The sequence below is a fragment of the Macrobrachium nipponense genome, chromosome 12 (assembly GCF_015104395.2).
Source record: "Macrobrachium nipponense isolate FS-2020 chromosome 12, ASM1510439v2, whole genome shotgun sequence".
Lineage (NCBI taxonomy): Eukaryota > Metazoa > Arthropoda > Malacostraca > Decapoda > Palaemonidae > Macrobrachium > Macrobrachium nipponense.
This window is the reverse complement of record NC_087205.1, coordinates 105065429-105089229: the sequence shown is the minus strand read 5'-3', so window position 1 is coordinate 105089229 and position 23801 is coordinate 105065429. Positions and strand designations below refer to the sequence as shown.

General features: G+C 44.0%; 1 protein-coding gene across 1 annotated transcript in view; it reads left to right on the top strand.

The window, feature by feature from the left end:
- The window catches only part of LOC135224906 (uncharacterized), a 28214-nt gene extending 4637 nt beyond the window's left edge, over positions 1-23577 (top strand). The window contains exons 3-5 of the mRNA XM_064264230.1: positions 2938-3162; positions 5838-6099; positions 23405-23577. Coding sequence (XP_064120300.1) covers positions 2938-3162; positions 5838-6099; positions 23405-23577 — 660 coding nt within the window. The remainder of the gene's footprint in view (positions 1-2937; positions 3163-5837; positions 6100-23404) is intronic.
- The last annotated feature ends 224 nt before the right edge of the window (positions 23578-23801 follow it).

Genomic DNA, 23801 nt, shown 5'->3' with positions numbered 1-23801 from the left:
TATGAAAGCGACAGTGATAACTAAGCAGCGTAGTGGTCTAATAATTGAAATGGAAAGGTTATTGGTGCATCTCCAGCACTTCTGGAGGTTTTTCTTTTTTCTCTTCACTAACCTCCCCCAGTCTCTCCAGCACCGCAGCTTCCTCTCCAGTGTGCAAGCCAATCAAACTAATAAAGGTAAGGAATTGTTCTCTCGTTGTTATTGATAGGTATTTACAAAATTAAATCATGTGGTATTTTTCAATGTTCCGAATTACGCTGAAAATCGTGTTACGATGCATCGTAAGAACGGATCAACGTCGTAACTCGAGGACCCCCTACTATACTGTAAGAGTATTAGCTTACAATTGCAGTTTTCGACCATATCTGATGAGTTTAAAGTTGACCGAATGTCAAAATTTTATATATATTTTTTCTTTTTTATATTCAATTATTTTGGAAATAAGAAAAAGCTACAAAACCTTCAAATATTTTAGTTTTATCTACATGAAATTGCGCACATTTTCATATATAAAACACTATGAAATGCCTAATATGAAAACGAGCAAATATTCCGAGAATGGGACCGTACGCATTTTGGAGATTTGTGGCGGAGAATCCGCGCGCGGAGGGAAGGAAAGATTTTTTTTTAAATTCACCATAAATCTAAATATTTTGCTAGAGACTTCGAATTTGTTTCAAGATGAAGATAAATGACTGATATTACTAGACTGTAAGAGTTTTAGCTTACATTTGCGTTTTTCAACCATTCGGTAGAGTCAAAAGTTGACCGAACGTGGTTTTTTTTCAATATTTATCGTAATTTATATGCAAATATTTCAAAATAAAAAATGAGAAAAGCTACAACCTTCAATTATTTTTTTTTGTATTCTACATGAAATTGCGCACATTTTCATATATAAAACTTTATACAACGGCTAATTTAAAATGGTGCAAACACATTACCACAATCGCACGTATGATTTTTTCGGAAGAGTTACGCGTGGACGTAAAGAAAATGTTATTTTTTTCATAAATTCACCATAAATCGAAATATTGTGCTAGAGACTTCCAATTTGTTGCAAAATGAAGGTAAATGCTTGAATATTACTAGAATATAAGCGTTTTAGCTTACAATTGCGTTTTTCGACAATTTCGGTAGAGTCGAAGTTGACCGAAGGTTGAAAATTTTGGCAAAATTATCGTTATTTATATGAAAATATCTCAAAACTGATAAAAGCTACAACCATGGGTTGTTTTTTTAGTTGTATTGTGCATGAAATTGTGCACATTTATATATAAAGCTTTATATAATGGCTAATTTTAAAATGGTGCAAACATTACCACACTTCGCATGTATGATTTTTTTCGGAAGAGTTACCGCGCGGACGTAAGGAAAAAGTTTTATCATAAATTCACCATAAATTGAAATATTGTGCTAGAGACTTCCAATTAGTTGCAAAATTAAGATAAATGATTGAATATTACTAAAATATAAGAGTTTTAGCTTACAATTGCGTTTTTTCGACCATTTCAGTAGAGTCAAAGTTGACCAAAGGTTGAAATTTGGGCAATTATCGTTATTTATATGAAAATATCTCAAAACTGATAAAAGCTACAATCATGAGTATTTTATTGTTGTATTCTACATAAAGTGCGCACATTTTCATATATATCTTCATGTAACGGCTAATTTACAATAGTACAAAAATTATGTCAAGTGACGAAATAATTTCCGAGATGTGTCACAGATACTTTTTAGTGCGGCAAGAAAGAAATTTGCGCATGCGCGCCTGTGTAACGATTGTAAACAAAACAACCACCTTGATCCGTGAACTCCCAGCATCCCCAAGGCGCATGATTCAAAAGGTTTAGGCTGGTAGGCCTATAAGTATTTTTCTGCGAATTTAAAAAAAAACTTTTGTAATTCGACGTAAATACGTCCAGTCGGCACAGCGAGAGACAAAAAATGTCGACGTAAAATACGTCCAGTCGGCAGTAAAGGTTAACAAAATCATTCTTTGTGTTGTGTTATCTCTCATGTTGATAGTTGTTCCAGTTTTTGGTAATCATGAATAGCTAACTCCTTGTTTCAGTGAAGATTAAATGTGGTTTAGGCATATGTTCCCCTTTGGAAATGTCTTCCATAACCTTGTGTTTGACTACAGCTGCACCTTGTCTGCCCATTGAACACGACTGTTTAATCTCCACCCTTTATGACTCAAGCCCTATCTGTAAGAAATGCCAGGGGAGCATTATCTATGAAGCATTATTTAACTGCCTAGTGTCCTTTGCTAACACTATTGACAAACTTTTGCTTATAGATTTATTGCATTGTATGCAAGTCGTCAACATTTTTAATTTATCCAGAAATAAGATCTGTTTACTTAATGTATTCTCAAGATTAAGTATTATTTTGATTTTGTTTTTTGAGAAACAAAACCCTGTGGGACACCTTTCTAGGTGGTAAGAATTTTAATTCATGCCCTTGTAATTTTGTATTGTTAACAAAGGGTTAAGATTGTTCAATTTTTTTTTTTTTTTGAAAGTATTTAACTACCATTTTTTTAATAAATGGATCACATGATATGCTTTCAAATTAATTTTTGTGGTGATGTTATTGAAACGTGTTTGTTGAAGTTGAAATTATTCCATTCATTCTGAAAATTTGGTACAACAGGCAATCTCTAGTTATCAGCGGGGTGCTTGATAAGCAAAAACCGCCATTAACTGAAACTGCGATTTATTGCTCTTATGCTCCGAAAACCAGAACTTGGCCCATTTTGGTGCCATAATTGCAATTTTATGGCGCCATAAAACTGTATCGCCATTAACCAGTCCGCTGATAAACAAGGACTGCCTGTATTATGTTGTTATTATGTTTATAATATTTAGCTATGAACATTTTTGGAAATGAAAGATGCATTTCTACAACTTTTAATTTTTTTTTATTTTACAGATTAAGAATGCCAAGGGCCGCTATAAATTACTAGAAAAGTCACTTGGAAAACAGAATTTTAACATTTTGGTTACGAGATATATTGGAGACATAACTCTAAATATTGTGAAATTAGTGCATGACCCAAGCATCTGTAAAGAAGGATTGGTTATAGAACCCAATCCTCCTCATTTCCTTCCCATTGTGATAGAGCATACTTTGAAATTCATTGGAGACTTGTTTGAGGTAAGTTAAACTGACTTTGTCCTTGCACACCTGTTCATCATAAATAGCCTTGCTCTGTGTGAAATAGACCCAGTCTTAAAAACTATTAAATCTCGAAAGGTAAGAGTTCTTGAGTGAGTGCCCTGTAATTCCTTTGTGTGGCTCCTTCAGAGTTGCTCATTCTGATGTCTTACAGAATGATCTTCAAAACATACATGAAAGGAAAAAAATTATATTTTCATCCTCAAGAAGCACAGAATCAACCTCTTTTTTACTTCTTTACATATGCCAAATTAGGCTATTGTGCAGTAATGGATTTGCATTAAAAAAAAAAAGTTAATTTGATTTTTAGAATAATTCCACACATCCATAAAGTTGTTCTGTAAATATTTTTTATTACATTTTCATTGTTTGAATTTGGGCCACAGTACCAGTACGATATTAGAAATTTCCTTTGCAAATCACTGGAAAGAGAGGTACCTTTAATTGACATTAGGTCTTGTTCTTGTGTGCTCCTTAGGCCTGTGCTTTTGTGCAGGTGAGTTTTAAACTTGCGTTCAACTTTACCAAGCATGATAACGTATGTTAAAGTAATGACTTGAGCATCCAAACCAATTTGATACTTTATAATATAGTGTTTACATAATCTCTGTATTGGCAAGATGTCATCTGCAGTTTTTGTCATTATTACATTTATTGCTGATATTCTAATTTTTTATTATTACTATGATTACTATCAAGTTAAAGTTTTATTTATATTTAATTTATGTATTTAGCCCTCTGGATCTGACTACTGTAACCACCTAAGGTCTCTAGTTGAAATTTAAGTTATATAATATGTGCACTAACTGTTATTACTCTCAATGCATTTTTTTTTCTCACCAATATTATTACTGTTATTACCAGTATGATGATTACTAGCTTTTATGCTACCTCAGCTATTTTGTGGATAGGTGCTGATTATTCATTTTCTTTCTCTATTTTATCATGTCTCATGTATCTAGATTGTGTATGTTACTGTCTGTATTTTGTATATTAAATGTATATAGCCCCGAGCTGAAATAAAGCATATTATTATTATTATTATATTATATTGTTATTCATTGAAATTTACATGGAAGTTCTCTCATCATTACTTGTGTATATAGTGCAGATCAGGTTTTATGATGTATACATAAAATTTTAAGAAATTTTTTGGATGGTTTAACAATGATTTTGAAACATTTTCCAGTAGTTACATATAGCATTGTCTGAAGATGGACTTAGAATTTTGACTAAATTGTCTTTTGATTAAGTTGTTAGCATTATTGTTTTCACATCTATATACTACCTTAGCCACTTGCATTAGTCCTTAGGCTATGTGTTTTGATTTGATAAGGTATTGTTTATAGCCATTAGACTGATGAAATTTACTCTTATATGTTAAAATTTATATGTAAATTTTCACATCATTACATACATAGAAAGATAGGGTTAAGTTTTATGGTATATAGTTAAAATATTGTTCATAGCTGTTAGACAGATGAAACTCTGCTTTTGGCTCTGTCTGTGGTGTGGTAGACTTCATTTCTGGAAGACACCTTCTAAAGGCCTTACCTTGGGTGATAAGAAAGCTACAGTCAAACCTGTGTTGAAGGTGGTAATAGTCACCTGCCATATCTTAAGTCAAGAGAATAGGGAGGAGTCAGATACAGGATGAAAGGTCTTCTTTTTAAAATAATCTTATATTATTGAACTTGTAATACAAACAGCAATTGTTTTTAGTAGAACAAGAAGAGAACACCAGTAACAACTTCCAAATAGAATGATGTAAACAGTGTACAGAAATTAGTATGATTAAGCAATAGTATTTATAAAACTAATAATGATGAACAAAATTCCAGATTTGATGAGAAAGAGAAGAATTTAAAGAATTGTGGAGCATTGAAAGTAAGAACAATAAAAAAGAATTTCACAGTAAGCAAATTCATAGGTAAATTTCATCAAAGTAATTTGAAAAGAAACATTCATCATAACTAGTAAGCATAAGGGGTGGAGGGGTTGCTGTGGTAGTGTTTAACACTCGCCACAGGTTTATACCGACACGTTTTATATAGGTGAGCGAGTCAGAGAGTTCTGACATGTCCAATTTAGCAGTTCTCTGGTATTATAGCAATATTTTACCAGAAATAGTGCTAAAGGAGACGTATTTCACGGAGCGACACGGCCGAGCCCAGAAAAGATTATTTTTATGGGAAAAGAAACCTGAAAAAAGGATGAAATAGAAGTAGGAAAATGCACTTTGAAACCCAAAGGAATAGACCAGCCTAGTGTAAGATCAAGTAATACTGGTTTAAGTTCTCTATGGGAAAACTAATATTATTAGTTTGGGGTACTTCTTTTAATTTATATGTAACTTTTAAGTTGTTTTGCAAGTGGGCTACTTGGATATTTCTTGGTATATCATTGCTGTATAAGTGTATTAATGTGCATTTCCTAGTTGCTTTTATATGCTGTCTCAATATCTATAGCATGATTGTGGGTGATAGTGCTCAGACCATGAAACTACCTTTCTCATGATTAGTGCTGCTGCTGTAGATGGAGCATGGACAACTGTTAAATTTATCATTTTAATATCATGCCAGTTGTTTGTTAGCTATGCGTTATTGAAAAACATTTGTAAAATAACTAAAACATGACATTTTGTTTGATTTCAGAATAAAACACTAGCAGGTGTTCTGAACAGCAATGGAAGGGAGCTTCATAAAGTAATTTTTTGGGGTCTCGGAGTACTTGCTAAAGCTTCTATGCCCCATGACGCTGGACGAGCTCTGTCTGCAATTTGTGCTCTGGTTGAAGTAATGTTATTCCAGTCCAACAGAGAACTTGAGGATTCTGCTCTGTATACTATTCAGATATTAGTGCACACACTTACTTTTTACATAGGTGACCTCTGTAAAAAGGGTTGTTTCTTGGCAGGTGAGTTTTTCATTTCTGTTGGTATTATATAAGTATATTCATGATAAAGCAGTTATAGCTATATTGTGCAAGTACAGGCGGCCCATTAACGGCGCAGTCGCTCAACGGCGAATCGGTTTTACGGCTGTCGTAAAAAATATTCATTAAAAAAATTAGGCATTTTAAGGTATTTTTGATGGCACAATTTTCGGGCAACAGCACCGCTAGTCCACCGTTAGTCTAACGAGTACATACATTTGTAGAAAATACCATTCAGCCCATAAAGGTTATGCAAAGATATAGAAAAATTGTATTGAGAGTTATATTACATAGGTATTAGGGTAAAATATATGCCTCTGACGCTGTTCTATGCCGAAAATATAGAGTTAAATGAGTGCAAATTTAGCTATGGATGTGTCGATTTATAAATGTTCATGCTTTTATGTTTAAAATTTGTATGAAAATGTATTACGTATAGGTATTTTTATTTCTGCACATAAATATGATACAAAGGCAGCTTTTGAAACTGCCCTTCACGTTATCAAATATGTTTTTTCATGTTCATTCTTGTAAGCCGATGCCTGCTGCTCTTCCGAAAATATAGTTAAAAAAAGTGCAAATTTAGCGATCGATGTGTCGAATTTCTAAATGTTCATGCTTTAATGTTTAAAATGTGTATGCAAATGTGTTATGTATAGGGTATTTTTAATTCTGCGCAGAAATATGATACTAAGGCAGCTTTTGAAACTGACCTTCTTTACGTTATCAAATACAATGTTTTTTCATGTTCATTCTTGTAAGCAGCTGCCTGCCGCTCTTCTGAAAATATAGTTAAAAAGAGTGCAAATTTAGCGATCGATTCACATTTTATAAATGTGAATGCTCTTATGTTTAAAATGCGTATGAAAATATATTATGTATAGGGTATTTTTATTTTATTTTTGTACATAAATATGATACAAATTAAGGCAGCTTTTGTAACTACCCTCCACGTTGTCAGAGGATGTTTTTTCATGCTTGTTCTTGTCCGCCACTGTTCAAAAAAAATGCATGGTGTTATTTTATTATTTATGCATCTTTTCCATAAATCCTTTAAAAAGTTATACATTACTTCACTGTATCCAATAATATTGTATGTATTCTCATATTATTGTATTATAAAATACTACCGCAAATCTAAGCTAGTATTCCGCGGAGCGGCCAATGTTTTGGTTTCAAATCAGCTGATGTCGAACACGAGTTTGTTTTGCTATATTTAACGCAATTCTGAGCAAATTTTCTTGCTTCTAGTTGACATAAATGAATATCTAGATACTTGACTTATATGAGACAAGGTTATTTTTCCTTATACAATGTGTTTTTAGGGGGAAATATGAATTGAATATGTCTTGTTGGGATTGTGAACTTTTTTTCGTTAAAAGTATATTGGTGGCATGTTTATTGTGTAAAAAAATTATGTGATTCTGTTCCCAATTTTCCTTTATATTATCGTAATACAAACTTTACGTTATTTATCTTATATCGGCGTGAAACCAGCAGTAAAATGTGTTCTTTCAAGCCCAGTAGTTTTGATTAAAATTATTTTATCAATTTTATCTACGGTTGTGTTTGATGGCATACGTTTACTGGAGTTTTATCCTTGTTACCGATGCACGATAATAGCCATTAGCGCTTGAACAGTTTTCTCAGCTTCAGTTATAACTAGGTTTAAATTTAACAGTATATTTCCCGATTGATCTTTGATCTATATTGATCTTTGATCTATAGCGAATAAAGTTATTACATTAAGATATCTCAGTTGTATTCTACATAACGTCATTTATAACAACTACGGTAATAGTGTACTATAGTACGATGATTGAAATACAAGCCAAATGGATGTTATCGAAATCGGTTGTACTTAAAAAAAAAAAAAAAAGTTGTTTCACGTTTGGTTGTTCATGACTGTACACGTTTCTGCAACGAATATAAAGTTAAAACCATACTTTCATCATTCTCTTTTGCTGTTTTTGAACTTATGTAACTAGAAGATGGGATAAAGTTAGGTTATTGTAATTTGTCTCATAAAATCGGATTATTGTAAGACGAATTATCGTGAATTGAACACTACGGCTACCTGTACACTGTATACGTAAAACCTTATTATATCTTTACATGCTCTAGACACCCAAGGGATTAAAGCTAGGCTTTTTTCACTTTACAGTAATTATAATACTACATATATTGTACTGTACAGTAAATTCTATAGATCTATACTGCATAGATATAATTTTACTTATTGCGCCATTGCGGGATTAAGGCGCCGTTTGACTGGTCTAGGCCGCTGTTAACTGGTCTAGAATTTCAAAAGAAGGTGTGCTGCGACTCTAGGCTTTAAAATCGCTTAGCTTCGAAAATCACCTAGCGTCGGCGGCCAGGAACGGAGCCCCTGCCACTAACCGAGGGCCGCCTGTATATACAATTTTTGTACATGAACTTCCCTGCCAGATATATACTTAGCTATAGTCTCCGACGTTCCCGACAGAATTTCAAATCTCGCGGCACACGCGACAGGTAGGTCAGGTGGTCTACCTTACCCGCCGCTGGGTGGCGGGTGTATGAACCAATCTGCCTCTCCTGTCAGATTTTCTCTGTCGCTTGAAACGATAACAACTGTTGTCGTTTCCTTCTGATAGATTCTTCGATTCTCGCTTGCCTGGAGATTGATTTGGACCTTTTTGGTGACGTATTTGCTCTATTTTGGCTTGGCATATGCTTATTGTGGACCGTTATTGACTTTGCACGGGATTTTCTTGTAAAATATCTGATCTTGATTCTGTTCCCAAAACTCCGGTTTTTTTAGAGTATGTGTGACTGATGGATGTAAGGTGAGGTTACCAAAGGCTGCGGTTGACCCTCACACTATGTGTTAAATGTAGGGGGAATGAATGTTCGTTTAGTAACCCTTGTCAAGAATGTGAGGTTTTGAACAAAGATGAATATAAGGCTCTTTCTTCTTATATTAGAAAACTTGAAAGAGATAGGGTGCGTAAGGCTTCTTCTAGGAGTTCGAGCAGGTCGAGAGTGAGTGAGAACGAAACTAACATTAATGTAGTTTTAGAACCTTCCTCCCAGGCCTCAGCCCCTGCTCCCCGCGCCGAAGCCGTAGATTCGTCTTCGGAGGCGGCGGCCTCAAAGGCTTCCTTGCGTTCTAAGGAAGACAAGACTCTTCGAACTGATCAAGGTAAGAGTGTCAGTGATGATAAGTGCAGTGTCCCCAGTGATGTGGAGGGTGCGTCTGACCGCCTCCTTAGAGCCTCCAGGCCTAGACCTCTTCCAGACTCCCAGTTCCTGTGGAGGAGGAAAGTCGAAAGCCGCAGGAGGGCTAGGGAGAGCCCCCACCGGTCAGGCGTTCCCTCGGCAGATCCTGAAGTTCGCACCCAGGCTGCCTTGGATCATAAGAAGAAGGAGATACTTCGCCAGTGTTTCTCGTCGTCTTCTTCGCCTTCTCCGAAACGTGGTTGGAACTCTAAGGAGGCTTCACGCCCGTTGAAGAGGGCTTCGGAGGCTCCCTTCAGTACTTTAGCGTCCAGCCCAGAAGACTTTTCTGAAGTAGCTTCCTTGCAAGCAAAGAAGCCTAGGAGATCCTGTGATCGCCCTTCTTCTCTTGCTCCTCGCTCTGAGTTTGCTTCGGAAGAAGATCCTGTTGACTCACCGACTCGAGTGCTGGCGGGCCTACAAGCTCAGATCTCGGCCCTGGCGGACTCCTTAGCATCGAGATCCCGTAGAAGGAAGGATGTTTCTCTTCCTATTAAGAGATCGAGGCGCTTTTCGTCGAAAGAATGCTCTCTTTGTAATCGGCGATCTCCTTCTTTTGAGGATGCTTTAACACATCGTAGGATTTCACGAGAGTGGCACCACTCCCCTGGTTCTCTCTCTGAGGTGTCGAGGCGCCAATCGTCGGATAGACGCTCAATGGATTACAAAGGTATTTCCCCAGATCGGATTCCTGCCTCCGGTAGACGCTCCGCCCCGTCTCTTTCTCCTTCCTCCAGAGTTCATTCAAGAGGAGAGAGTCGCTCAGGTCAAGGAAGGCTTATTTCGTCGTCTCCGTCTCGTCGTTCCTCTCCTCGTCTTCTCCGAGAGCCTAGGGAATGCCCTTCTGAGAGTAGGCGCGCTTCTCCTTCCGACTACTATTATCGTACTTCGGATCCTGTGACTAGTAGGTGCTCTTCACATGGAGTTCGCTCCTCGCCTGTCAGACATCAAGAGTCTAGTAGGAGCCCTGCGCCTGGTAGGCGTCCTTCTCATAGTAGCTGTTCTCCTAGTAGGCGCTCTTCGTTCTCGAGGCTCCCTACTCCTGACCGTTCCCCTCTTGCTAGAAGTCAAGAACGTCTCAAGCGCCCTTCCTCGGTTAGGCGCTCGGAGCCTTACAGACGTTCTCCGCTTGGTAAGGACCAAGATCTTGTCGAACACCCTTTTCCGATTAAGCGCTTGGAGCATAGCCGCCGCTTTCCGCTTCGTAGGCATCAAGAGCCTCACAAGCGCCCTGCTCCTGACAGGCGCTCAACTCTTAGCAACGTTTCTCCGCTTGGTAGGCGCCAGGATTCCCCCAAGCGCCATGTGCCTGATAGGCGCTCGGCTCCTAGCAGCCGCTCTCCTCACGATCGGCGCCAGGATTATAGTAGGCGCTCTCCCTCTCGTAAGCTTCCTGTGAATAGACGTGGTCTTTCTAGGGACGGGAGTCCTACCTCTTCTGCTGTTAAGATTTCGTCTTCTAGGAAGTACTGCGGGATGAGACAAGAATTTTCGGAAAAGCGTCCTTCGGTTTTGACTCGTCGCTCTCCTGTACACCGCTCTCCTTTGGACACTTCTCCTCCTTCAAGACGTTTGTTTCCTTCATCGCACTGTACCCCCGCAAGGAATTCATCTAAGGATCCTCCTCGTTCTCCTCTTCAAGAAGACCAGGAAGGCTCTGAGGAAGAAACGAGTGCATCGGCAGTAGTTTCTTCGTACGAGAAGCTCACAGAGCTTCTCCTTCAGGAGTTCGGGGAGTCTCTAAGCCCTACTGCTCCTCCTTCTCCACACTCGTTGTTCTCCACGGCGAAGGCAACGAAAGGGTCTTCGTGTGTGAGAATGAAACCGACCCTTTCTATGAAAAAAGCGCTCAAGAGCTTCGGTTCCTGGATGCGCACCAAAGAGGAAGCGGGGAAAACTATGTTTGCCTTCCCTCCATTGAAGCTTTCCGGACGGACCAGATTTTGGTATGAGACAGGAGAACCTTTGGGGTTGGGCCTCCCGTCCTCAGCTGACGCGGATTTTTTGGCCCTGGTAGACGCCACTAGAAGATCAGCTCTGAACTCGGCCAAAACTACGTGGGCTATGAACGAGATGGATCACATTCTAAAGGGCATTTTTAGAGTGTTGGAGGTGTTCAACTTTCTCGATTGGTCCCTTGGAGTCTTAGCCAAGAAAACTCAAGGACCAGACCCTTTTTCTCCGGAGGATTTGAATTGTGTTTTATCCTGTATGGATAAATCGGTGAGGGATGGAGCCAGCGAAATCGCTTCACTGTTTGGGGCAGGGGTCTTGAAGAAAAGATCAGTATTTTGCTCCTGTTTGACAAAGTCTGTCTCACATGCACAGAGATCGTCTTTGTTGTTTGCTCCTCTCTCCACGCAGCTATTTCCTAAACATCTTATTCAAGATATATCGAAGGCTCTCTCAGCCAAAGCTACGCAGGACCTTCTAGCACAGTCTGCAAGGAAGCCTCGTCCTTCCTTCGAGTAAGACGAAGAAAGCGAAGTCGACCTCTCAGGAACCCTTTCGAGGGGCTTCTACCTCTAGATCCACTTCGCAGAGGTCGTAAACCAAATAGAAGAGGGAGGACTTTTGCGAAGTCAGTCAAACCTCCCAAGTAAGACTCGAGTCCTTCAGACAACTGTAGGTGCCAGGCTTTTACAGTTTGTAGAAGTCTGGGCCCAGAAAGGCGCAGATTCCTGGACCCTTTCAATAGTGAGGAAGGGGTACCTCATCCCGTTCTCTTCGAGGCCTCCCTTGATGACTACCCCGAGGGAGTTTGACTGCCGATACAGGGACCCCATCATGAATCAGGCCCTCCAACTAGCAGTAGATCAGATGCTGGAAAAGGAGGCGATTGAACTAGTGGCAGATCATCATTCTGCAGGCTTTTACAACCGCCTTTTCCTAGTTCCGAAATCCTCAGGAGGATGGAGACCGGTGTTGGACGTAAGCGCCCTGAACTTCTTCGTAGAAAAGAAGAAGTTCACGATGGAGACCACTGCTTCGGTGCTAGCAGCACTCCGTCCAGGGGACTGGATGGTGTCCTTGGACTTACAGGACGCTTACTTCCACGTTCCAATCCATCCCTCCTCGAGGAAGTTTCTCAGATTCATGATGGGGGGGGAAAATATTCCAATTCAGGGCCCTGTGCTTTGGCCTCTCGACGGCCCCCCAAGTCTTTACGGTCATCATGAGAAATGTAGCACAATGGCTTCATCTAGAAGGGGTGAGGATATCGCTGTACCTCGACGATTGGCTTATAAGTGCCAATTCCAGAGATCGTTGTCTGAAGGACTTGAAGAAAACCCTGGATTTGACGTATTCTTTAGGACTCCTGGTCAATCTACAGAAGTCAAGTTTGATTCCCGCTCAAGAGTGTGTTTATCTGGGGATCCAGATGAACTCTCTGAGTTTTCGGGCTTTTCCGTCTCAGGAGAGGATAGCCCGGGGACTCGAGAAAGTAACAACCTTCTTAGGGAAAGAAGTATGCACAGTGAGGGAGTGGATGAGTCTGCTGGGGACGCTCTCCTCTCTGGAGCAATTTGTTTCCCTAGGAAGGTTGCACCTGAGACCACTCAATTCTTTCTTCATCGGAATTGGAGTCGTCCTTCTCAGGATTTGACGTTCTCCCTGTCCATTTCGCATCAAATCAAGAAGGATTTAACATGGTGGGCAGATCCCAACAAGTTCTCGCAGGGACTGTCTCTTCAATCCCAGAACCCCAACCTGGTGTTGTTCTCCGATACGTCGGAAACAGGTTGGGGGGCGACTCTGGGAACCAAGGAGGTGTCAGGAACCTGGATGGGGGACCAGTTTTCCTAGCACATCAACAGGAAGGAACTAATGGCCGTGTGGCTGGCTCTGAAAGAATTCGAGTCCGATGTAACAGGAGCAATTGTGCAGATAAACTCGGACAACACCACGGCTCTGGCATACATCAGGAAATGGGGGGACGCATTCCTTCTCTCTGTACGAATCAGCAAGAGATCTTCTTCTGTGGGCAGAAGAAAGGAGGATCAAACTTCTCACCAGATTCGTACAGGGAGAGAGGAATGTAAGGGCAGATCTCCTCAGCAGGAAAGATCAGGTCCTTCCCACAGAGTGGACTCTGCACCAAGATGTATGCCAGAGCCTTTGGAAGTTGTGGGGCAGGCCTCACTTAGACCTGTTTGCAACTTCAAAGAACAAAAGACTGGATCTTTATTGCTCGCCCATCTCGGATCCAGGGGCAATAGGGATAGATGCTCTTTTACTCGATTGGAAAGGACTCGACGTATACGCGTTTCCCCCCTTCAAGATTCTGGGGTTAACTTTAAAAAAGTTTGCAGAGTCAGATTCCACGAGAATGACATTAATAGCTCCCTTTTGGCCAGCACAAGAAGGGTTCACAGAGGTGCTGGAATGGCGGGTGGGGATCTTCCAAGATCGCTTCCTCTAAGGAGCGATCTACTCAGAGCAGCTTCGACAGGTACCACAAAAACCTCCCCGCTCTCAGTCTGACTGGCTTCAGACTGTCCAGAAACTGGTCAGAGCGAAAGGCTTTTCGTCAACAGCTGCTAAGGCAATCGCTAGAGCTATGAGGTCTTCCACCTTACGAGTGTACCAGTTGAAGTGGGATGTCTTCAGAAGATGGTGCAAGAGAAATAACGTTTCCTCTTCCAGTACCTCTGTGACCCAGATTGCGGACTTCTTTTTATTTCTGAGACAAGAATGTGGTCTAGTCGTTTCAACGATTAAAGGTTATCGCAGTATGTTGGCGACTGTCTTTAGACACAGAGGCCTCAATTTATCGGAGGATAAGGACCTGCATGACCTTATTAGGTCTTTTGATACAGTGAAAATACAGTCTCCTAAGACGCCTAGCTGGAATTTAGATGTGGTCCTTCAATTCCTTGGGTCCTCTAGATTTGAACCCCCTAATTCAGCATCATTCAAAGACCTTACTAGGAAGACTGTGTTCTTGATGGCTCTAGCTTCTGCCGAAAGGGTGAGTGAGCTTCAAGCGATTGATGGTAATGTGGGTTTTAAGGAGGACTCTATCATTTGCTCTTTCCTTCCTGGGTTTCTTGCGAAGAATGAAAACCCATCAAGTCCATGGCCCAGGAACTTCGAGATTCGTGGGTTATCTTCGTTGGTAGGAGAAGAACCAGAGAGAACTCTTTGCCCAGTGAGAATGGTAAAATACTACCTTAGAAGAAAAGAGCAACTGAAAGCCAATCAAGAGGTCCTTTGGTGTTCTGTAAAGGACCCTACTCGTCCCTTGTCGAAGAACGCATTGTCCTTCTTCTTAAGAAGTCTCATCAAAGAAGCACATGGTTCTTGCAAGGAAGAACAGTTTAGGCTTCTTTAAGTGAAAGCCCACAAAGTAAGAGCCATAGCGACTTTTCTTGCTTTCAACAAGAATATGTCCGTGCAAAACCTGATGGAGACAACTTTCTGGAGATGTCAGTCGGTTTTCGCGAACCACTACTTACATGATGTGAGAATCACTTACGAAAAATGCTTCGCCTTGGGCCCGTACGTATCGGCGGATTCGGTGCTGGGGCAGGGAGCTGGAACTCATCCTTTTTAGTAGTATATATTTTTTCCCTTATGTCTTGTGTTTGTTTTTGTTGGTTGCCTTAAAGAGGATGCATGAAGGCATCTCTTTAGGTCGTAGTACTAACCTTTAGTAGTCTGGTTAGGTGGTCTGATGAATGTGGCTCCTTGCAGTAGTAGTGGTTAGGACCTGTTAAGCTAGCGGACGATTTCCCTTTAACAGGATCCGACTTGGATTCTACCACACAAAGGGATCAGATATCCCAGTGGTAGATCCGAGAGTCTTTCAGCATCAGGTCACGTCCTAGCTGTAGCTCTCCAAGCAATGCAGACTCAGAGACAGTATCAATGAAGTCTTCTGCCTGAACAGGTAAGAACCAAGGTTATTTGTATCCTACAACATCAGTTGTTTCCTATCTCTCCTTATTACTTTAGCTGTCTCTTACCCTCCACCAAGGGTGCCAATCAGCTAAGTAATATATCTGGCAGGGAAGTTCATGTACAAAAATGATATTGTTATATACAATAAAGTTTTGTACATACTTCCCTGGCAGATATATATGTCTAATGGCCCACCCAGCCTCCCCTCAGGAGACAGGTGGAAGAGAAAATCTGGCAGGAGAGGCGGATTGGTTCATACACCCGCCACCCAGCGGCGGGTAAGGTAGACCACCTGACCTACCTGTCGCGTGTGCCGCGAGATTTGAAATTCTGTCGGGATGGGAACGTCGAGACTATAGCTGAGTATATATCTGCCAGGTAAGTATGTACAAAACTTTATTGTAGTTTAACAATATCATTTTATTGTGGTGCAATAAATTTTTTAAATTCTGAAGGTGGAATCATTCCTGAATTTCAAAAGGTTTTCAGTGTCTGGGATGCAGTTTATGCTGTGAGTATGCCTGGAACTCTGTGAAAAGGGAAACTTCAGCCGTGTTGGCAACAATTGTGACCTCTGGCAATGTTTACTGATTGGGAATGTGAATTAGCAGTTTGTTCCGACACGGCATACAAACCTTCGGTCCTTTTACAATAGGAAGGTACTAGCGGCAGCTGGATAGGTCGTAAGCTTTCGAACAAGGGGTTCGGTAGTTAACTGCTTTGTCCGACAGCGCGCGCGCGCGACTGTGAGGTAAAACAAATCACTTTTGCTTTCGGCCTGCTGGCGTGGTAGACGTGTATCGTCGCTCCTCTGCCCGCTTCATCGTCGTTGCTTTCGCATGGTTGTGTTTTTCTTTTTCTATTTATCTAGTGAAACTGAATTGTAAGTACAATCATTTCATATTTATTTCCATTGAATTCAATTGTGAATTAAAGGATCTTGGTTTCTCCACGCCCTCGCCCTCGATTACCCGAGTGCCGGGACTGAAGGGCGTAAGTGCGGGAATTCATTTTTCCCAGAAATGATCCTCGGATTGTGTATGCTCGGTGCCGAGGGCGGAGACGCTCGCTCCGAGCTTATATTTTGGTTGGAAATGTGTAGATGAAAATCGTAAGTAAGTTGCCCTTTTCATTTATATTTTTTTTTGACCTGTATGCTCGTTGCCGAGCGAATGCGCTCGGCACGAAAACTTATTCTGTATGGAAGTGGAATCGCAAGGACAGTATTCTTTTTCATTTTCATATATTTATTTTGATTGAAGCAATACTAATTTTGGATCAGTTTCCGCTCTTACCCGGAAATTGATCCTTTCCCCTTTTTATTGAATGAAGTGAAATCGCAAGTGCAGTTCTTTTTTCATTTTCATATTTTATTGAGATTGCATTATTTACTTGGATCAATGTTTCCGCTATTTCCCGGGAATTGATCCTTCCCTTTTTATTTTGTATGAAGTGAAATTTGCAAGCGCAGTATTCTTTTTCATTTTCATATATATTTTGATTGCATCAATTCATTATGATCAAGGTTTCCGGGTTCATATCAGGAATGGATCCTTTTACCCTTGCGCTCGGTACCGAGGGCGCAAATGCGCTCGATCCGAGCCCTTATTCATTATGAAGTGAATCGTAATGCAAGATTCTTTTTCATTTTATTCCTTTTATTATTGATTGCATCAATATTTATTTGGTTCAAGTTCCGCTCAGTCAGGGTATTGATCCTTAATGCCCCTTGCATTCGGGCCGAGGGCACGATTGCTCTCGGGCTCTTATTATTAGGGTTGGGCACATGGGTGCTGTGCGGGGGTGGGGAACGAGAATCCCCCCCCCCCCCCACCCCCCCCCCCCCCCCCCCCCCCGCTCAGCTCCCCACAGATGGCCCTTTCCCTCGTGGGGGGGGGGGGGGGGGGAGAGAGAGAGAGAGAGAGGTTATCTGGGTTCTTCTCCTCGCCCGATCCGTCGAGCGCGGGGAGGGCGCTCAGTGCCCGATATACAATTGTATTCGGGTTCTTCCGCTCGTTCGGTGTGGGGCTCACCCCCCCCCCCCCCCCCCCCCCCCCCCCACCCCCCCCCCCCCCCCCCCCCCGCGCGAGGGACTCCCCCCCCCCCCCCCCCCCCCACTAATCACTACTGCTGTTATTTCCCGCAGGTGCTACTGCCACAGGTGGACCTTGGTGAGGTATGGGTGTCCTTCCATTTGCAGGGCGTGCTAGTGTCCAGGGGCTGCGGTTCTATTTCTGGGGCCTACTGCGGTCACCCATGGAGTGGTGCCCACGCTCCAGGTGACGACGTCCCTCCTCACCTGTGTACTCGCCTCACGTGGTAACAGTCTTGCCTACAGCCAGCTGTGAAGTGCGTTCGCCGTACCGAGAGCGCCGCCGCCGCTCGTGGGTTGCCGCGCTGCCGCGACCACACTTCCGCTGCCCTAGAGCTCGCCCCTGGACCTGCCGTCCGGTACCAGGATGTTGCTGGCTGCTGCTCCACTTCCTGTGTTTCCGGTGCTGCCTGCCGTACCTGCCGATTCTGGGCTGACTGTCCATGCAGTTGCTGCGCTGGCTGCCTTTTCCCCCTGCCGTTGCTGCGCTGGCTGTGCCCTGCCGTTGCTGCGCTGGCTGTCCCTACCGATGCTGTGCTGGGCTGTGCCTGCTGTTCCTGAGATGCCCATACCTGCTGACGTCGTCCCTGTTCGTGGTGGTACTACCCCAGACTTTGGTCTGTCTGTACAGGTGCGTCCGGGCCCTGTGGCTTCGGCTACAGCAGCCCCAGCTCCGCCCTGGATAGCAGATCTTACGTCTGTCCTGAGGAAGCTGACGAAGAAGAGGAGGAAGGTGTCGTCGTCGTCGTCTTCATCTTCTTCATCGTCGTCGGCTGCCGCTTCTTCCCCTTCGACTTCTAAGGCTTCACAGCCGAGGAAGAAGAAGGTTGCCATCCTCCCTCCTAAGAAGTCTCCCTCGGGAGCTTCTCGGGACCCGTCCTCACCTTCGGTGGGACGGGAGGGTTCCTTCCGCTGGTCCTCCTGCTCCTTCGGGAGCGGGGGCCCGTCTCTTTTTCCGCAAGGAAGAAGGGGACTACGGGGACCAGAAGGGTACCGGCTAACACCGGTACTTCCTCGCCTGGTTGGTCAGTGGTTCTGCCACTGCATCAGGTCCGTCTCGGCCTCTCGTTCGCGGGAGGTACCGAGTACGGTCGCCTACCAGCGACCTTGTGCAGCCAGGAAACCAGACCTCTGAGCCCGCTCAGCGTCAGGTTCACGGCACGGGCGGAAGACTGGTGACAGCCGCTCACCTTGCGACTCTCACACCAGACCAGCTCTCGCTCTCGCGGCGACCAGGCTGGCTACCCGGGGACGTGACGGTCCACGACCGGCCACGGGCTGAGGCTGAGGAGAGGTCCCCCCGTTCGCTGGTGCCAGCCACGGCTGGAACCAGCGACGTGACGTGCCATGAGGACAAGCACCGATCTCACTGTGACAGTGGAGCCTGCAGGTCGCCTGACCGTCGCTCTCACAGAGAGCGATCGGGTACGGCAACCAGCACCAGCTCTTCTGACCACTTGAGATCGGGGCCGCTGTGCTCAGTCCAGCCGTTCTCCACAGCGAGACGGTTCGACCAGGCCTGCAGCTCGATCGCCACCGCGGGTTGACGATCGCCTGCAGCTCCCCAAGCCTGCTGGTTCTGCCAGCGAGCGAGGAGGGAGCGTCAGGTCTGCCTCTCCAGTACCTTCAACTTCCTCGGGTTACACCGGGAGGAGCGAGGTATTGAGGAGTGATCGTGAGGGGTGCGCCCCTCATGATCCCACCACGACGCCCTACGTGCCAGGCACGGTTCTTGGACCGGCCAGGACGTATGCGCAAGTGGATGGAGAAGACCGAGAGGGCTGTCGCTGTCTTCCCCCTTCTTAGGAGGAAGGTTCTCGAATATGCTCTTGTTCGAAGGGATTAACGGTCCCTACTCTGCAAGATGCTGTGACTTCCGGGATCCAGAGGAACTTTGCCGAGGTTATGGCGCTGATTCGTCAGCACAACGACCTCGGGGAAGGATCGCCGCTCCCACCAGCAGAGCCACGTCTCGGCTCGAGTCGTTTTGGGGCCCGAGAGGGAACCCAAATCGACGGTGGGTCTGCCGCGATCGGAGCTTGCTGACTGTGTTGAACCAGGTAGTCTCTCGTCTCCGGACAAGAAGGCTCTCTCAGTCTGGCCTGGTCGAACAAGCTACTTCACCTCCTCTACTGCGACAGGAGGCGTTTCTACGTGTCTTCGGACACCGTATTTGAATACCCTTCGGTCCTCCTGAGAGGTTTCGACCTCGACGAGGACTGGAATGAGTCGAGGACGGTATCGGCTCTCTCCTGTCAGGTGTCGATCAGCCCCACCCAGACGACGTTCACAGTGGCGGCAGACCCTTACCTACAAGTATGAGTTCGTAACCCTCCTCGGGAAAACGTTTTCTCCTGACATACGTTTTCCCCAGGCTCTGAGAGGCCGTCGCCGTAAGGCGATGGCTGCTCCTTTTCTTCTCCAACTGCTAGTTCCGCTGGGAAGGCGAGCCAGTATCTAATTCCTCCCCCATTCCCTCTCTCCTTACGGCTACGAGGGAAAGGGGAGGGATCATACAGAGATTTCTCTGTAAGATCCCACGTTAGGGGCTGCGCTACCGGGGGGACCTTCGGGTCCTACCTGACGTAAGCCCCGGTCGTTGAGGAGGGATCCTGCCCCTTTCTCGATTTCTACTGGAATCGAGAGGACCACCAGCCGATATCGTTTGACGAATTCGGTGGGGGGTTTCGCAGAGTGCTTAGAATTCTACGGAATTTCTAGCGCACTCAGAGGTGTTTCGAGTTTTTTTACGATCTCCAAACACTTAGCGAGACCACGGTCCAAAATGAGCGAGAATCCCCGATAATTGTTGTTACACGATAATCGGGAACCTCGCTTATGCTCGAATTCCTGTAATTTCTAGCATTTGGAAGAAGACTGCTGCTGAAAGAAGAGTATCTCACAGTAGGCGATTAAACCTGTAATAGAGAAGAACGAACGGAACTTCCAGTTTGGCTTGAACTATCGTCTTCGGTATTCTGTTCACCATTGAAGCTTTCCTTTGGGAAAGACTTCTCCTTCACTCTCTTGACTAGAGAACGAAGGCTGTCGATCTCCAATCCTTATTCTCATTCCTCGAGAGGAAAAGAATTTAGGATGGAGGTCGTGGTACAGAACCTACAAATATCTACGTATATTACCCTCGCAACATGATTCTTTTAACAGTTGAATTGTCCGGGGGGTATGGCGCTACCGTAGTTAACTCTACGGTTTGTGACCGAGACGAATTGTATCTTATTGAACTGCAACTCGGGGTTGCCTGCAACCTCCCAGCAGTTATCAGTTTCGATTTTAGATACTCGGTATTGTCATGACAACACCAAATCAGCTTTTGTATTTACCGAAAATCCGTTTCGTTTTAAATATAATTGCTCGAGCGTATTCTTTATGCTCGATAGTTCTAGCCGAACGCATTCCTTCGTGGAATAATGCATTACCTGGCAACTCAGGATGACGAGTCACGAGAGCTACTGCGTATTGAGCTGCCTGATAGCAGCTCAGTATCAGTTAGGTCTCGGAGATGCACGGTCGGTTACGTCTCTCTCTCCCCTGGTTTGATTGACTACCGAACCGTATCTCTGCCCAACAATCATGGACTTAGGTCTCTGATTAACAGGGATTCTCGCAATAATGAAGGACCATCTACTGCTGTGACGTTCGATTTCATCGCCTTCGACATTGCGAGAATTTTCAACAGAGATATCTCTTGGACTCTTTCATCTTTCTGTTTACCGCACGGTAACAGAAGTCTGTACTAGTCTCCCGCTGCATCGCACCGCGATAATGCGAATGATTTTTGCAGACATTTGAGTTTGTCTTCAAAATATCTCTTTTTCGTAGGTGTGCAATTATTCATTGCTCGCCCCGAATTAACAGATGTGTCAGAAGACATCGCCTACTCTCCGACCTGACAGCTCTACTTCCAAATGTTCAGCCCATGAGAAGCAGTTCTTCAGGCAATATTTCCCTGTGTCTTCATTACTGAAAAGCGCTCCGCTTTTATTGCAACTACGATCCTCACCGGACAGCAATGAATAGCGGTTAGCGTTCTCAGTCTTTGTAGCACAGGTTCAGAATCTTGAGAATCCTTCTCTCGGTTCAGCTGTGAAGACGTAGGTTGCTTTTTCTGTCAACCTTCGTCTTCAACGACACATAGTGTTGTTTCTCCTTAGCTGAGAATCAACTATACTATGAGATATCTTGCCATCAGGGACGTCAGTCTCTAGAAGGCAATTGACTTTCGCCTGTTGGGCACATGCTTTAAGAGAATCATCACCTCGCCTTCTGGCATCGGTGACGAACAAATTATTTGTTTAGTCTCTTGGCATAACCCTTTTAAGGCGAAGGTCACGTGACTTGCTCGGGCTCTTGGACAACTTGCCTCCTACCGAACGCAGTCAGTCGGCAGCTGTCAGAGCGCCCAAGTCAGTTACGAACTTCGCTGTGGACTTAGTTCGGTTGTTCCATAACAGTCTTTTCTTCGTCCTAACGGCTTGTCACAGTACCCATACCATCGACACCCACAATTGAGTGTCGGTGTCCTGTCCACTACCGAGAAGAACTTCACTGCATGGGGATAGGAGAATGTGAGACACTTCGCTGCAGACGGATAGACCAGTATGGGTACAGGACATCACCGAAGTTGAGAAGAGGGATAGGTCATACGACCATTCCCGTCTTTTCCTCTGAGGTAATTGCATGACTTTTCCTGCGAAGTCAAGCATCCAGGGGATGGGGATTCGTGACGCTCGATTTCGTACCGACTTCGTAGCGAAGACTCAGAACCCTTCGGTTCCTGACGATCGGTTAGAGTCCTTCACAATCCCCTCCATAATGGACTTCACCGCCTTCGATGCGAAGGAGATGCTGCTTGTCCTGTGAAAGCGCGACCGCGCTTTCTGAAGAAACTCGACATCCCAGGCTGAGTGTTGAAGACTCTTCGTCAGCACCAAGATGACCTAGAAGTACACTCCCTCGAGTTACACAAGAACTTCTCCGTGGCGCAGGTACTGAAGGCAGGGGTCTGGTACAACCAGACCACTGGCACCTCCTTCTACCTTTTGGATATTGCCCACAGGTCCTTGGATCGTTTTCCTTGGGACCCGTGGTGGCTGCTCAACACGTTGTGTAGCTAACCCAGACCCTAGCAGGCTGAACAGCATCGAGTCCTGGTGTGACTGTAAGAATAGATAAGTGAATGAGAGAGTGACTGGCTTCTCTTCCTATCTTTTTCTCCCCCTCTACCTGTGGGTAGAGGGACACGGTCATCACCTTGCTGGATAAGGACGAGATGCCGGTGAGCTACTCGACAGAGCCCCATCCTATCCCTTTCACTAGGGATGGGAGCGAATATCCCACCACTTCCTCCTACAAGGGGGGGGAAGTGGATGCCAACAAGAGACAAACCATAACTTTTATGTTGCCTCTTTGCAAATAGGAACTTGTTCTTGTTTGCTGGTACGAAGAGATACGCTTGCCTCTCTCTTAGTACTTGGTCCAGAGGTCTGACCATTGATCCTGCGGTGCACACCCCGATCAATCGGACAGAGGCTTGGATCCCTCCCTCGCTCTTACGACCAGGGAGGCATTCCAAGGTTGGGCGAACACCAGTCTGTTCACAAAAGACTCAGATTCCTCCCACCAAGAAGTGAGTCTTCCTATTGTAAAAGGACCGAAGGTTTGTATGCCGTGTCGGAACAAATGACAATTTGTCCAAAATTGCATTTTTCCTAACTATACAAACCTGAGGTCCTTTTACACATAGTCCCACCTCATGCCACCCCTCACTCTGCAGTTTTTGCTTGGGCCAAAAGCAAAAGTGATTTGTTTACCTCCCAGTCGCAGCGCAAGCGCGCCTGTCGACAGCAGTTTAACTACCGAACCCCTTGTTCGAAAGCTTACGACCTATCCAGCTGCCGCTAGTACCTTCCTATTGTAAAAGGACCTCAGGTTTGTATAGTTAGGAAAAATGCAATTTTGGACAAATTGTTATATTCAGTAATGTGTAGTTTCATAAGGAGTGGAAATATTGAGCATCTTACATGGAACTACTAAATTTTGTTCATGATTCAAATTTACATCATATTACTGATGCTTGGCTGGAAGAAGATTCTGATTTACCAGTCACCATGACTCTCACTGAAGGGGAAATCATTGCTGTCATTTGGAGAACAGCCACCAGTGATGATGATGCTGATGATATTTGATACTGAAGTTGGTTTGAATATTTTATGGCATAAGGCAGGAGATGCGTTATCTATTTATTTGTTTTGCTTAACAAGCAAGTCGTATGTCTGCAAATTGTTATAAAATTAGACCTAATAAAAACAAATTTGTTCCGATACGTAATAAAAACCCTCGGTCCTTTAACAATAGGAAGGTAACTAGCGGCAGCTGGGACGGTCGTAAGCTTCGAACAAGGGGAGAAACG